At 37.6% G+C, this 15,377-nt stretch overlaps 1 protein-coding gene across 3 annotated transcripts in view; it reads right to left on the reverse strand.

Moving 5' to 3' along the window:
• Window positions 1–6,961: 6,961 nt before the first annotated feature.
• The window catches only part of POT1 (protection of telomeres 1), a 69,253-nt gene continuing 60,837 nt past the window's right edge, over window positions 6,962–15,377 (reverse strand). Inside the window, exons 16-19 of one of the 3 annotated variants that reach the window (XM_014963202.1) lie at window positions 15,209–15,303; window positions 13,527–13,618; window positions 10,390–10,495; window positions 6,962–9,369 (exon numbers count right to left, since the gene is read on the reverse strand). In XM_014963202.1, the coding sequence (XP_014818688.1) occupies window positions 9,257–9,369; window positions 10,390–10,495; window positions 13,527–13,618; window positions 15,209–15,303 (406 nt within the window). In that variant the 3' untranslated portion in view covers window positions 6,962–9,256. The remainder of the gene's footprint in view (window positions 9,370–10,389; window positions 10,496–13,526; window positions 13,619–15,208; window positions 15,304–15,377) is intronic. The other 2 variants (XM_014963201.1, XM_014963203.1) reach the window with 2 other exon arrangements.

The raw sequence follows: 15,377 nt of genomic DNA on the forward strand, positions 1-15,377 counted from the left end.
CCTTTGGGGATGAAGTAGTTCCAGTACCATTAAAACAAGAGATGTGATAATCACTTGCTCAATTATTTGAAGCTCTTTCCATCCACTTGTGTGTCACTTAGGACTAGATGAATTAATGGATAATAGTGCCACTGCCTGAAGTACAGCTGGGTAGAAGTGGCAACAGATTGTCTAATTTCTAAGAGGTTGATTTAGCCTTAAAAATATCACTCTGGTTCTGCACTGTACAAGACAGATGGGTTATTTGTACAATTAGGCCTTAAGTGTTAAGTTCTTCTCTTGATTAAAATGCCCAAGTCCTCTGTTGCCAACTACCGTTTAAGTTGTGTCCATCTAGTTCGGGGAAGAATATGCCCTTAAGTGTTTAATAATGTGTTTTTCAGGCAGCTGGGGAAAGAAGGGTAGAACGCTGCACATTTCTGTTCCACATTTTTTCTGCTTTTAATTTGGGAAACCGAGCCATTTATGGATCATAACCAAACTTATTTCTGTTTACCAAAACCTCCCGTCTCATCAAGAGCTTGGCTCTGCTCCATCAGTGAACGGGCCAGAATTTTTGGATTAAACAACCTTCCGCATTATTTATTATGCTGACGAATTTCACGCTGTTCTCTTTAACTAAAATGAGGACAGCCTGGGAAGGAAGGGTTGGGATGAAGGTGTTTGCCTTTTTGTCTTTGTTTCACACCATCCAACTCTACTTTTAACTGGCAATAAATGAAATTAATTTTCCCCAGGTCAAGTCTGTTTTGCCCATGATAAGTGATGTCCCTGTCTTTATCTTGAGTCACGAGCCTTTCTGTCTTTTTTCCTCCCTTGTCCTGCTGAGGAGGGGGAGTGAGAGGGGGTGGGCCTCTTGCAGCCAGCCAAAGTCAACCCGCCACAGCCAGGCAGGGAAATGGGACCTCCCCTCCCATTCCACTGTGACATCTGCACAGGCGTAAAGGTGTGGAAATTCCTACAGATGCAGGTTTGGGTACTCTGCATGCAAAGGGGAATAAACCTCTCCCTAATTTGGTGAAAAATAGGCCTCATGTCTTCAGAGTAGGTAGGCTGAGCCATCAGGGAATTTGCTGTGATAAAAATTCACTGTCTAAATCGAATAACTCCATCTCTCATTTTCAACCATCTCTCCAGTCTCCACTGAGCAGTTGTACCAGTCAGACAGCTGGACTGCTTCCAGGTGCCTTTGCATTTGCTGTCAGTTCTACTCCTTAGACACATCCACACCCATTACTCCAACTACAAGAAGCTTCAGAAACTTTGGTTTTGTATTTGGGGTTTTTGGTTTGTTTTTTTTTCTGTTTGTTTGTGGTTTTATTTTATTTTAACTAAAACAGGTAACTACGGTGTAGCGTGAGACAGTGGTGAAGAACTTGTTCTTTCAGCCAGGACATTACTCTGGGAGACAGAAAGTCCATTCCTGGCTTGAAATAAATTTGTTGAGAAAATAAGACTAAGTTATAACACTGTTGGGCCTAATTTTCACTTGTCTGCAGTGAGAACGCTGCGTGTAGCCCATCCCTCCACTCCAGTCTGCAATGAAATAAGGTGGGATGCTGGGTGGGCTTACTGAAGAAATATCTATCGCCACTGATCCCATCTGTTATGGCACCTAGTTCTCTACAGTCCTCTAAAAAACCAAACTTATCTAGATTCAAACAGTGCCAATTGGTAATTGTTTTCCTCTACTCCATATGCAAAGATTAGAAATTTAATTTTTTCACCAATTAAATTGGATAAAAGTAATTTTTAACCAATAATAATTTTTTTTACAAAATAAACACTGGAAGTAAGCATGAATTGAAAAGGAGGAATTAAGGGGCTGTAATACCACAGTGCCGTCTGGCGTTATGTACATTCGTCCATACATGTTTTGTAACTATGCAGACACATCTATTGTGAACTGTGATTTAATCTGCTGCTGCTATTTTGGACTTGTCAGTGTTCTCCTTTTGATCAAGACCAACTGTTGCATTTTTTAATATTCAACCATCTTAAACGAATTTGAGGAAAAACAGGAGGGTACTGCTATGTTCTATGAAAAGTGATGGTGTTTTGCTCCAAGGAGGTGCCAGTTCTTTTGGGATCTCGGTAAGAAAGGCACCCAACGCAAAGCTGGTTAGATGGCTTATTAAGAATGGAAATTAAAGAAATGGTGACAGCAATCTAATGTCCCTCTTGAAGCTGGGAAGCGCAGCTGTCCCAGAACCAGAGGAGCCCCTCCTTGTGGGTCACAGCACGCTGCACGGCGTTCCGGTCCATGGTGGGCTTTGGCAGCTCTCTGTTCACCGGCACTCTGTCCTCGGTAGAGACTCAACAGCCACCAACAGCTGTCAGGTTTGGAACCGGGACTCAGCTTGGACGAGTCTCTTGGACAGCGTGCTCCAATACTCATCTCCATAAAGGTATGGTTCCAAAAGATATGCGTATATTATTTGAAGTGCACAAGATAAGGCACAATACATATGATTGAATACATATTGGATACATGCAAATCGGTCACTTGTGCATTTACTATGTATATCTTGATTAATTATGCTATTATGTTGCATGACAGCCATGGTAAAGAGGCATACATGTGAGTAATTACGGATTACTCTGTTGGTAAGCCCTCCCAGGCTATCCAGAGTGCACCTGTACACATGAGATGGCAGCAAGCACACAGATCTCTAAATCCTCGTACGATAGTCTTCCAGCCACTTCACTACAGGTAGCAAAGGCCACATGGAGGAGTTGTTAGGGAATATTAGTGACATTTCTTATTACCTGATGTTCATGATATTCTGTTCAGATACCAAAGCAATGACAGTCTCCAGTGATGGTGTTTCCATGCTGACATTGATGGTTAGACTTCAGTTCCAGTAAAGTAAGACAGAAAATCCAGGGGTTGGTTGGACTGGGTTGGGAACCTAAGTATACTGACTACTAGGAGAAATGTCTAAAGAATGAAACATTGAAGGAAGACAAGTTGATCTTCAATAAGAAAAAAAAACACTTCTCAATGCAGTCCCTCTTCTGAGGTCTCTGCTCTATTTGAGCAAGTAGTTTCATTACGCTTTTCATCAGATTAAATTTTTATTTACTATTTGGTTTAAGTTTCAGACCAGAATTCTTTCCCAAAGCAGAATTAACCAAAAGCAGAATATATCACTGTCACATTTTCCCTTGTGCCAGTTTCAATTGGAATTGATTTCCAATTCTGATTTGCTTTGCTGCACGGGCTCTTGACAGGAGTATTTGGTACAGCTCTATGCTTTCCTGACACACATTAGCCAGTGACCTCAATATTTAAAATGAGGCTTGAGTACCTTTGCCACAGCCACGAAGAAATGAGTTAAGAGTTCCCTGCCCCATCACATCCGATCAGCCACCTCTTTACCCAGACTGAAAAGCAGGCCAAAGACATGCACATTTTTCCAGGCCTTACACAAGACCTAAATGAGCGTTGAAAACTGTTGCTATTTTTACAATGCCTTGGTAAGCTTGCCGTGAAAAAAGTACACTTACAAGGTATCATTGTGTGATATAGTCCTTGCCAGAAGAAGTGATTTGATGTGAGCAGGCCCTGGCACTTGGTGAAGTGTAAGAATGCATCTAACTAATGATCAATACTGCAGTTTTGCCAAATTGGTGGTTTGTTGCCCCCCCATTCAGTTTTTAAAGGAAAAACAAACTGACCTCTCCCAGTTCAGATAGAAACAATTTCCAGTAACTGGATCCAGAGGAATTCAATTTGCTTAGGACATAATTGTGAATTAGTAGCCTAGTTAATCACTTATGTACAGGCTGGAATAATATCAAAAAAATTATTAATTATCAAATCATACTGATCATGGCAGTCAACAGATTTGCATCAAGATTTTCAAGTTACAATGTCTGATTTTCAGAAGTGCCCTGTCAGACATTTAAGGGGCACTCCTCATTCCTAGCTGTCCTTTCATGCGTAACTTCTGACCTTTCCCATCCCTTCAAACAAAGCTTTTCAAGCTTTCTTTTTTTGCTGCTTTTTCCTGCCAGAAGGACCCAGGCAGCAGCGCTTTGCTAAGACGCTTTGACTGACCTGTTGGGGGAAAAGCAATTCCTCCCCTTTCTCCTTACTTCTAATGCTACTTGGTTTACCCTTGACAAAACACAGCAAATAGTGGAAGCCTGAAGTAATAACGAAATAATAATAAAGACAACTGTAGCTTTATGGGCAGCGAGAGCTTACACACATCACTGTGTGTACCAGAGTACCTATGCACCATGAGAAACCGAGGGGCACGAAGTCAAGATGACCTTAGACAGCTCTTTATACTACAGGTTTATGTCAAACTCAATCACTACAACTGCTTCTTTTTAATTTTTTTTTTTTTTAAGGGATTTTGCACCTTTAGCAGAGTAAATGGTTCCCTGGAAGTATTTAAGAAACGCGTAAACGTGGCTCTTCAGGGCATGCTCTAGTGCCCAAGATTATTGGTTTGTGGTGGGGTGTAGTGTGTGGGGTTGTGGGTGTGGGGTTTAGTTGGTGGGTGGTGGTTTTGGGTTTGTTGTTCTTGTGGTGGTTTTTTTTGTTTGTTTGTGGGTTTTTTTTGTTTTGTTGGTTTTTTTTGTGGTTGGACTTGATGATCTCGGAGGTCCCTTCCAACCACTAAGATTCTGTGATTCTGTGGTGACAGGAAAAAAGTATCCTTCAAAATGGAGTGTCATGTGAATGTACGCCAGAAAAATAGCATTAAACACCGCTGCCTGCTGCAAGCCCCTTACCCACCCCCTGTTAAAAACCCCTCCGGCAATACACATCCCGCCTGTGACACATCATATTTGTCATTTAAAACAGTGCTTCGGAGGGGATTTGAGTTGCTTAAGGGGTCATTTTTAGACAGAAGAAGAAAGGAATAAAATCTGTACTTAAATCTGATCAGCAGATCAGATCAGTTCAGTTTTGCTGCTCTTCTACTCACAAAATTCAAGCAGCAGTTTTGAACTGCCATCATTGAGAGAATTCCTTACAGCGAAGGAACACCTCTATAATTCAAAGCTACTTGATAGCCAGTCTTCAAAATTAGTTAAGTAGGGCCTCAATTATAAAGGTGTAGTTTGTACTTCACAAAACTGTATGCATATATATATATTTTTTACAGTGGTAGCCTACAGGCTGTACACACACAGGAGGAGGTACAGAACAAGTTTATGCTCAAAGCTTTGCATGTAATAGAACAGTTATGAGACAAAAAAAAAATATTTCTTTCCTCTGGCACATATTTCCACATTAAGCGTATTTCCTCCTCGTTTACTTGCAAAAATCCAAATTAAAACAAGTATATACTAAATGCAGATTTATTCCCAGGCTTTCAATTTGCTGGGTGCATGCAGAGAAATGATAACATTGCGGCAGTTTCATAGAGGTACCTCTGTAGGCAGATATCAGAGTTGTAGCAGAAAAGAAGAAGGAAAAGCACATCGTAGCACTGTTCTGGGGTGAAGTCCATACCACAAATATGAATCCATTAATTGTAATGTAATTATGCTCTACATTTTTCCAGCACTTCAAATCTGGCAATCCTTCATCAGATGGATGTTTCCACAAACCATAGATCTTACTGGGAATTTCATGTATAGGAAATGCTGTGAATAGAAGCTGCAGCAAACTGTCTTTGTATACAGACTCTCTACTATCACTTCTTGCCTTTGATACTGTTCTCTGAAACTGTTTTTTTCCTTTTCATCTGCTAAATTTCCTTATTACCTATTCTTAATATTCCCTGTTCAGTACACTTAGAATAAGGCTTATTTGAAATTTTTTCTGTCCCCCACTGAAGAAAATTTTTTGCAGTGCTACTGTTTCATCTGAAGAACTTGAACATACCTTTGCTTATTGTTTTTCACAACTCCATTTCAACATTTGGCCTTGCCCTTTATTGCAGTGCTCCAGTTCAGTTTCACGTGCTAATGCAATGGCTTTGGCCAAGAAGTGCCCCAAGGTGAACACATTCTTGCGATGTAAAACACTGTGGTATTGAAGGGTACAAACTCATCCCTGCTAACACAGTGAACTCTCTCCCTTCCGTTGCAAACCTCAGGCTGTCAGCCTGTGGGCTCTACTGTATTTTTTTTTTTTCGCAATCCCACTTCCTGCTGCTCGGTAGCCAAAGGATTAGTATTAAGCAAAGCATTTCAAAGTCTTGTCTGCAAATCTCTGCATCCCATAACAGCAAAAGCTGATGAGAAAGTTCAATCACCGCTGAACAGCAGGTCATGTACCAGGAAGGCCTCCATGTTTCTGCAATTTACATTATTTTTTTACATTCTGTCTTTCCAACTGGAGTTTCAAGAGAGTGTGAGGCACCCAAGAGCTTACATTCAATTGACGTTAGAGACTTCCAATCCTGTTTAAAACCCCTTAAAACAAGGACTTCAAGGAGCCCAATCATACAGGCACTCCTGAAAATACTATTTCACATTTATTTTGTTTTTTGTTGTTCGTTTTTCTTTCTGAAAATGCTCATTTTTTTTTAAATTACAATTTTATCATTTTTATGCACCCACCTGTGTAACTGGGAAGGATGGGCTCATGTTCCTTCATTGTCCTCCATATTCCCTCACAGCTCCTCTTTTACAACCTGATATCCTTTGCCCTTACCTGTGGTGACGCTGCTGTGTGCTATACACTTCACATTCCAAGCATATTTGCCATTTAAGCCCACATTTCTAATAAGATGCTGATGTTCTGATGTAGTTACTATGTGTGCTGGGATGTGCATGGATGAGGAAGATGAGACACCAGGAGTTTTTACTGGTTCTAAGTGTACCAGTGTTACACTGGTCTACTACTGGTTCAACTTTTGAGTGTCTTCAAACACATTATGATCTAATTCACTAATTTTTGTAAAATATTAAAATAGACACTTGACCTTTTATTAATGTTTTAGAAACTTGAATCACATACCTGGTTAAGAAACTGACCAAGGGAAACATGACTTTTGTTTCTATTAAGAGGGTTGCCGCTAATGGCTAAAAGTCATTGCTCCCTGAGGTGCTCAGCTTTCAGAAACTGGAGTCTGTCAGTGCTGTAAGTTCAGGACACAGCAATCTCCCCTTTTCCATCCATCAGCCAGCTATTCGCAGGCCTCGGCGTTGTCCAGGATGAATAATTAAAGGTCAGAGCCCCATCTCAGCCACTTCCATCGCCTCATGTCAAGGCTATCGATGAGACACAAACACTTTCAACTGTCTGTGCACTAATTCCTTTCTATACAGTGAAATTTAGTATTGTCAAATACATAATTTTTCATTACTAATCAAAATTATTCCTGTGACTTATATTTAGAAAGAGAATTAAACACATACGTTTCAATCGAACTATACAATCATTCATTTGGAGCATTTTCTTGGATGAAGGCTACTGATGACCAAGTTTTCACAGCCTTATGACAAGGAACTAAGTCAAGTACAAGAAAACCTCAATATCTGAAAAAATCTTAAACATTTTAATACAATATTCAAACATAAAAAAAATCAAGTGATGTATATGCAGAGCTTTCTGGCAAGGATCTCAGATGAGGGATGTGGTGGAACTGATTTAGTTTACACTGAAGTTCAAAACATATTCTTATTTATTACTTTACAAAGACTTATTTAGAAAAAATAAATATCAATCAAGAGCTGTTAACAAGAATCTAAAAATAAAAACATTTCCTTTCAATTTTTTCATACATTATATACAAGAAAAGCAAAAAAGATTCTCTTCAATTTCACCCCTAAATTCTGAAATCATTTGGATATGACCAGTGCCTAAAATTTTATAATATCCATTTAATAACTTGTTATAACTATTTTTTGTTCTATATGTTTATTCACAGATTCAGGCAAGCTTTCACAAACGCATATTGCTGCTTGGTAAACTGCTCATTCAATTCCAAAGTTTGGGTTTTTTTTTTCCTACTTTTTAAAGGAAATACCCACAAACTACTTTTAATATTGGTTCTCCCTATACCCCAATCAATAAAAAACATAATTTCCTGGTTTATGACATATAAAGCCAGCAAAATTTTTTATAGTAACAGAAAATTATCAGCAGATATTTAGATGAAATTTTAAATGACAAATTGCAAAATCTACTAAGCAGCCCTGAAAAATTAAAAAAATAAAATGTCACCTACTATCAAAATAATAATCTACTTACAAGTATTCCATCTTGCTTCTGAACTCCCTTAAAAAACAGCTGTTTTAAATATTAAGTAATTTTGCTCTGATGGAAAGCATTGGATTTAACAGGAATTTCTGCATTAATTATGGTGGGAGAAACATGTCCTGGATTTGTCCTATGGATTTCTGAATGCAAAGTAAAACCACTGAGTAATTTTTCTAGTCCAGCAGTATTTTCAAGCCATGATATCACTAGATCGGTTCCGTAACTCTAAATTCAGCCATACAATCTGATTATGTAAGACAGAAAAGGCAGATCTGGGCAGTGTAATCTGACAGTAAATTTAGCCAGATATGTGAAAGCCTTTGAAAACACAGACCCAGCTAATGAACTTTGGTACCAAGTAGGGCCACATTAAAAATCATTACAATCTAGCGAATATCAATAGTAATTTTACAATTTTACACTCCATCTTACTTTCATGGCTTGACTTTAATTTTAGTGATAATTATTACATAGTGACATTCATAACTCCACCAAAATCTATAGTAAGTGGCACACATAGCAGTTACCTTCGCATGAATAACAAGAAGAGTTCTGTCTACACGTACACAGCAGTGCAAAATCAAAGAAATCTGTAAACATGGACAACTTCTCTGTCAAGCTGGCTTACTGAGAACACCAACACCTGCTTGCACAAAGGAGTCTGAGAGAAAGTTTACTGCAGAGCTCCTTTTCCCTATCTCTGTTGGCATTATTTTAATAGAGAAATGAACAAAGTAGCATCATTCTTACTATATTTCTAAGGAAAACTCAGCAGTTTAGAGTTACTTATTGCCTTTTTGAAGGACGGATGGATACTAGATTGCTACCATCAGCCTGAGCCAAGCTGCCTCCAGTGAAAAGCTTAGCACCTCCACTTGCACTCAGGTCACAAGGCTGTATGCCAGGAAAGCAGTAAGTACATTAAAACATAATTAGCACTCATATTAATATACAAACTCAAACTTCATACATACAGATTGAATTCCTAAGAAAGGAACAAAGATTTTTTTTATAGTCTCTGATTCCAAAACCTCTCAAAATTGGATTCTTACTGGATTATTTCATATTAGCAACACATCACTATACAACATCTTCAGCAACTGTAGTGTCAAAAATTTGGTAATAAACTCGATGTTTCATCGCATCTCTGACATTATAGGACTTGATGAAGCATTCCAGCCACGGCAAGTCATCTACAAACAAAATCCAAATTATTGTTTAATACCCCATTTCTAACTTTCATAGGACAAAAGTGTAACTTGAGCAGGATCTTAACTAGGATATCTAAATGTACACAATAGCTAATAGGAAGAAAAACTAATTACTAATTTTGCAATTCCAGTCTGTATCTTAACATTTCCCACAGCATCTGAAATGGTTCAGTGACAGTCTTCCAAGCCTCCCCTCCACCCCAGCACGCCCCCAAAACACTTGCTAACTGTAGTTGTACCACAGGACAGCACTTAGAAACACTTCCTGAGAATAAAACCTCATCCCCATGCGTCTCAATGAGACCATTTCATTGGTTCTCAGAGAGAACATCCTTTACAACAGGCCAGTTTTTCTAAGTGTGATAAAGACCCCAGCGTGGCTGTGGTGGTCACTGACGGCTGTGTACTCTGAGGGAGTACGCTCCAGAGACTGGAGCTGCAGCAGAGAGACACCGCTACCTTGGATGTGTGTGGTTTGGGCAGAACTACTGTCTGGCAAAACAGGAATACTGCACAAAAACCTCTGCTACTGGATTTGGTTTAAGTTTTTGCTCAATTTCCATGGGTGTTGCCTGTAGCAAGGGATGCTGTGAATCAGTATGTGCATCCAAAAGTAGTACCTCACCCAAAGCGTGTGCCATACGCTGAATTCCCTTTCAGTTTTCCTTGATGTACTGTGACATTCAGTGCAAGGGTGCTCTGGTTAACTTCCATATGAAAACAAATGACACGTTACCCCTGCACAGCCCTGACTGTGTTCACACATCACTGCTTGCTACATGAGAATTTACTGAACCATTGGATTTCTTTCTCAAACGGGAGTTCTACTATTAATGAAACATACCAGAACAAATTAATTGGAACTCTTCTTAGAGACTCCTGCATTTCCCTGTTTTGAGTTTTGCCTGTGTAGAAGTTGAATTCTAAAACTTTACACGTGCAACAGCAGATTGAAATACTCATTCCTTTCCCACCCCCCTTTTAAAATAATGGCAAGCTGACCTAATTTTCTTCCTGGAGGACAGAGCGTATTCATGGTCATCTGCATCTTCTCCTGAAGAAAATTATTAGTTAAGATTTCAGAGGCAGGAATTTGGAAAAATTTTTCCTGGAAGAGAACAGAAAAATATGAGGTGATGAAAGAGGGATAAGAAATCATTAGCCAGAACCCTGACTGCATGCTCTTTTATCATTTAAGGAACTTAAAATTATTCAGATAGGTAACACACCAGAAGAACAATGTAATTTCTAAAACTGTTCAGATCCAGAAAAAAACCAAACATTAAAAAGAAATTATAACCTGTATTTTGGTACCCCTGAATATTCAAGGATTACAGCCACCTAGAAAGCACACATTTAGGTCTGTATTTATAACTAGCAAATACTCTTTATAAACCTCCATGATGTTATGCCCAGAGAAGGCAGTCGGTCCTTCCCAACAGTCCCTCCCTGCAGTCAGCACAACATTTCGAGAGGAACAAAGTCACGTGAAACCAAGGGGCACTACAATCTGGGCTCATACAAGTGGAGTGAGCCCCTTAGTTTGAGTTTCATTTTTTGATAGTGCTAGAAACTATGGAGAAAGGCTTAAACTATGAGATACACTTCTGAATGGAGGCATAAAATTAAGAATGAGAACACTGAAATGTTAAATAAACCACTCCTGTGCATTTTTAAACCATGTACAGTAAGCATGACTGACAAAACTCCCATTATATTCTGTCCAAGTTTGTTACCTAATTTTTATCTCTAAAGGCTTATTGTCTTATGCCTTCTGAAAGTGAGCTAAGGTTTTTGATGGCAATTTCTCCTTTTTTTACAAGACACAAAACCAGAATAATCTGCCTTTGTATAATTTTTGTATGACATGTTTAATGGAAGTCATCTGAAGTTAACAAAAACCGTATCAGCAAAACTGATACAGATAACTACTTTTTCCTCTCACTCCTTCAATTCTTCTTCTAGCTATAAAACTTTTCATTTTTTTTTTCATTCTATTACTTTTCCTATAAAGAGGAGAAGAAAGAAAAGAACTGAGAGCGTTCCCACAGAAGTGTGACTGGAAGCTACTGTAAAAAGCACTTCAAAGCAGCCCAGTTCCTTCTCAGCTGGTGCTGAAGAACCCAAGTTTGGGCTTGGAAGCTATTGACTTGTCTTTGAAGTACCACCAACAGGAATGCCAGCAGCTGGCACTTGAGTAGAAATTGTGCTTATTTTCCTGCAGCTAAGCAGTAGTACTGAGCAGTACCTGATAAGAATCTGAGCTACCCTGAAGTAGAGATATTTTGAATTCTGCATCAAGAGATGGTTTAAAATCTTTTCCTCCATCTTCCTTTCTGCAGTTTAGTTTCTTGATATAAAAAAGAAAAAGGACAGTATAAGGAAGAGATGACTAGCTAAAAAAGGGACTGCAGTCTTTGACCTCCTTTGCTCCTAATACATTGTGTATTTTAAGAAATACACTTAATTTTTTTCCAATATTATTTTTGCTTACAGTCTTAAAAATTATTAAGAAAGAGTATTCCCTTCAAACTCTCATTCAAAGTCATTTAGTACAATGGTGGAAAATATGCAGATATATTAAATAGTGTTGCTGGAGCCCGGGGGGGAAAATCCCACTAAATTGTTTCTCTGTCCCATTTTGGACAAAGTTATAACTCTGAAGTGCCACTACACTGACTGTTTTCCACTTGGGTATTACTCCAGATTACTCCAGATCCCAATATTCCCAGCTATGAATTGCTGGAATAAGAAAACACACAAATGCGCTTATAAAATAAAATACTAATATATTTTAAATTGTAATTCTCTTCTTTACCCAGTTCTTCTCACTTTTTTTGTTTTCCCTTTTCAAAATCATAGATGTACCATCTCAAAACGTAGATTAATAACTAAAATGGGTGTGTGTATGTGTGTGTAAAAAACAAAACAAAAATAATCTTCAACCCTAAACTGGAGATGTAGAAAGCAACGACCAGCTCTTGTCAGCCAGAAATCCTCCTTCAGCATCACAAAAAATTGTAACCCAAACCATCCTTGTGCATCAAACTGCTAATCTAATAATAAAGTTTATCAATTAGAGTAAAAAGAAATAAAAAAAAATTGTGAATCAATAGTTTACTGTCAAAATGGGGTATGTCCAAAGTGGATTCGGCAGGGGATTGTCCTAAGTCTGGTGATTTTGAGAATTTTCAATAGTGACATGTTTAAGGAATAGCAAATAGGCCCACTATGCTTACAGACAAAACCAAGCTGGGGGAACTGCAACTCAACCGGAGTAAAGAATTAGAATTAATTTTTGACAAACTTCAAGGAAGATCTGGACCACCCGGGAAAGAACTCTCATACGGAAGAAAAAAAAAATCCCTCTAATATGAAAACAACTCTTATAGTAAAGAAGACAGAATGAAGGTGGTTTTTTAGCCTTCAGAAGGTAAAATCATTATACAGTGTGTAGTGACAGGAAACCCATCTGTTCTTCAGTGTCTCAGGTAGCAGGAATGGTCTTAAGTTGCTTCAGAGAAAACTGAAGATAGGTTAATTCTAATGTTAGCAGAGTAGTAGAAGAAACTGCTTCTGGAACCAAATACCTGTGTATAGCCATTGCCTAGGTATTGTCCTGCCTAGGTACAGGGGAGGGAAGGCCTCTTCTATCTCACAGTCATATGAAACAAAAATCAAGAATTACCAAATGGATAGATTCTACTGAGAGTTAAAAAAAAGAGGCAATGAGATTTTGAGCTAATTGAGAAGTTACCTGGATAAATCCTGAAACACTCCCATCATTCACACAGCATTAAGGCTGCATAATTTAACATTGCCAATAAATGAGAAATTCAACCATGGAAATGTATAAAAGTCTGTGGAAATACCAAATAATCTACCTAAAAGTTTCTGTTTTGTCTTCATGCTTTGATATTCTATTCTCTCATATTTTATTGAAAAGTTATTAAAAATTACATTCTGTGCATCTTCATTGATGGATAGTATTAATAATATTACAGCACTTGTAACTGTCCCTGCAAAACACTGCAGGCAACATGCAATGAATATTTCTGTACATACATTTGCTATTTTAAAACCAAATAAAATCCAAACCCACATAATCTGTGTAGTCCACTTTTCCTTGAATTACTTACATAATCAAAAATGTATGCATTTAGTGCTCCTGTTCCATCAACCAGTGTGAACCTCATAACAAATACATACTGGAGTTGCTCAATACCTAAAACTGAAGAAAAAAATACTGATCTGTTTCTTAAAGTGAATATGCAAGACAAATTATAACAACTGAAGCTGACAACATGTCTCCTTTAATAGTAACTGACTTTGAATATTGTCATTAAAACTATAAACTGGCAGGCCAAAAAATTAGAAGCTCTGGATAGCAAAATGTGGTTCATATTTTGAAAGTGGATTGCAATTTGCCTAGAAACACTTTAATAGATAAGTCTATAAAAATGCATAAAGATTTTTAAGTACTTATTCTAGCAAAAGAAATGCTAGTATTTGCTTAGATCTTAGATAGCTCCTGCCCTAGTAGGATTTTATCAATGGATTTTATCCACGGAAAATTAAAGGAGACTTGCTCTTAATTCAGTGAAAATAAGATAGCATTCCACCTGAAAACGTATCTTCTGAGGAAAACAATTTGTTTCAGATGATGTAGTTAAAGTAACCCGGCAAAGTCTTGTTCAGAAAATCTTTGCTGGCAAATCTGAAAATATTCCAGCAGAAGTATATGACTACAGTCATTATCTCACTGGCAGCAGTACTGTTATACCACAAACATAAAATATCTTAAATATAAAAAGTTACTGCAACTCTGCATCAGTCTTTTCTGGGTACATTTACTTAAATTGGCTAGTCATTTTATGTTCAACTGATCTGATATACTTGCAGGTTACCACTTAATCTGAAAATACAGATGATAAAAGAATAATATACATAAAATCATTTAAATGCCAGAAAGCATTTAATGAATATTGTTTTCATTTTGAGAATTAAATGTCACTCACAGGTGCTGTAACACTGCCAGTTATAAATCACATTACATTTATTTAATAAAAAATAATCATGACAGATTATTTAAGAAAACCACTGTATTGCTCAAATAGTTATTTTCTTTTGTGAAGTCTTTATCAAGCTTAGATACTGCTAGCTATTCCAAGTTAATATATTAGAACATGAATTCATAAACATGAAAATATTCGTTTTCCTTAATGTGTTGTGAAGTTTTAGCTCCATTTTACCTCTAGCATGTGTTGACTACATAAAGTAACACAAGGAAAACACAAAGCATGGAACATATTATATGTTATGGTATAATTCCTTTCACTTGAATATTATTTATTTCAGACTTTCCAAAATATGCTTTATTGACAAAGCTTGCAGAAGATAAAAGTCTAACTTGTACTAGTCATTAAATAAGACTCTCTTCAGCTCAGGTCAGGAAAACTGTAACTTCAAAAGGAAAAGCAAGACTAACTCCAAGGACTACAAGCATGAACACAGTTTAAAGATGACATCTGCAACCAAAAATTCATCACATCAGTACTATGACAGGTGTTAGTAGTGACACCTGTGGCAGAAGAAACTATTCAAGATATAAAATCCTTTAATTCATGCTGTAATGGTTTCAAAAGTAAATATGCTATTTCAATTGGTAAAAGGTGAATAAATTTTACAGCTTTGTACTCCAGCTTAACCATAAATTACATGCTTTCTGTAGAAAACTGCAACCCAGAAATCAAACTATTTCATATAAACACTTCAGAATCAAGGCACAAAACTACCTCAGGACAATATCATGCCAGCTGACCTTGTGCTATTTCAGATGGTTCCCAGGATGGTCGCTGCTCTGCTGCAATGGAACTTAGACCCCTGATAGGCTTTGGAGTTGAACACTGCTTGCACCTAAAACCAGATATTGAGATTAATCACTGTTTTATTTATACTAGAAGTTTTCTCCACAGAAAAAAAAAGAAGCT

This window comes from Calidris pugnax, unplaced genomic scaffold (assembly GCF_001431845.1).
Source record: "Calidris pugnax isolate Ruff unplaced genomic scaffold, ASM143184v1 scaffold44, whole genome shotgun sequence".
Classification (NCBI taxonomy): Eukaryota; Metazoa; Chordata; class Aves; order Charadriiformes; family Scolopacidae; genus Calidris; species Calidris pugnax.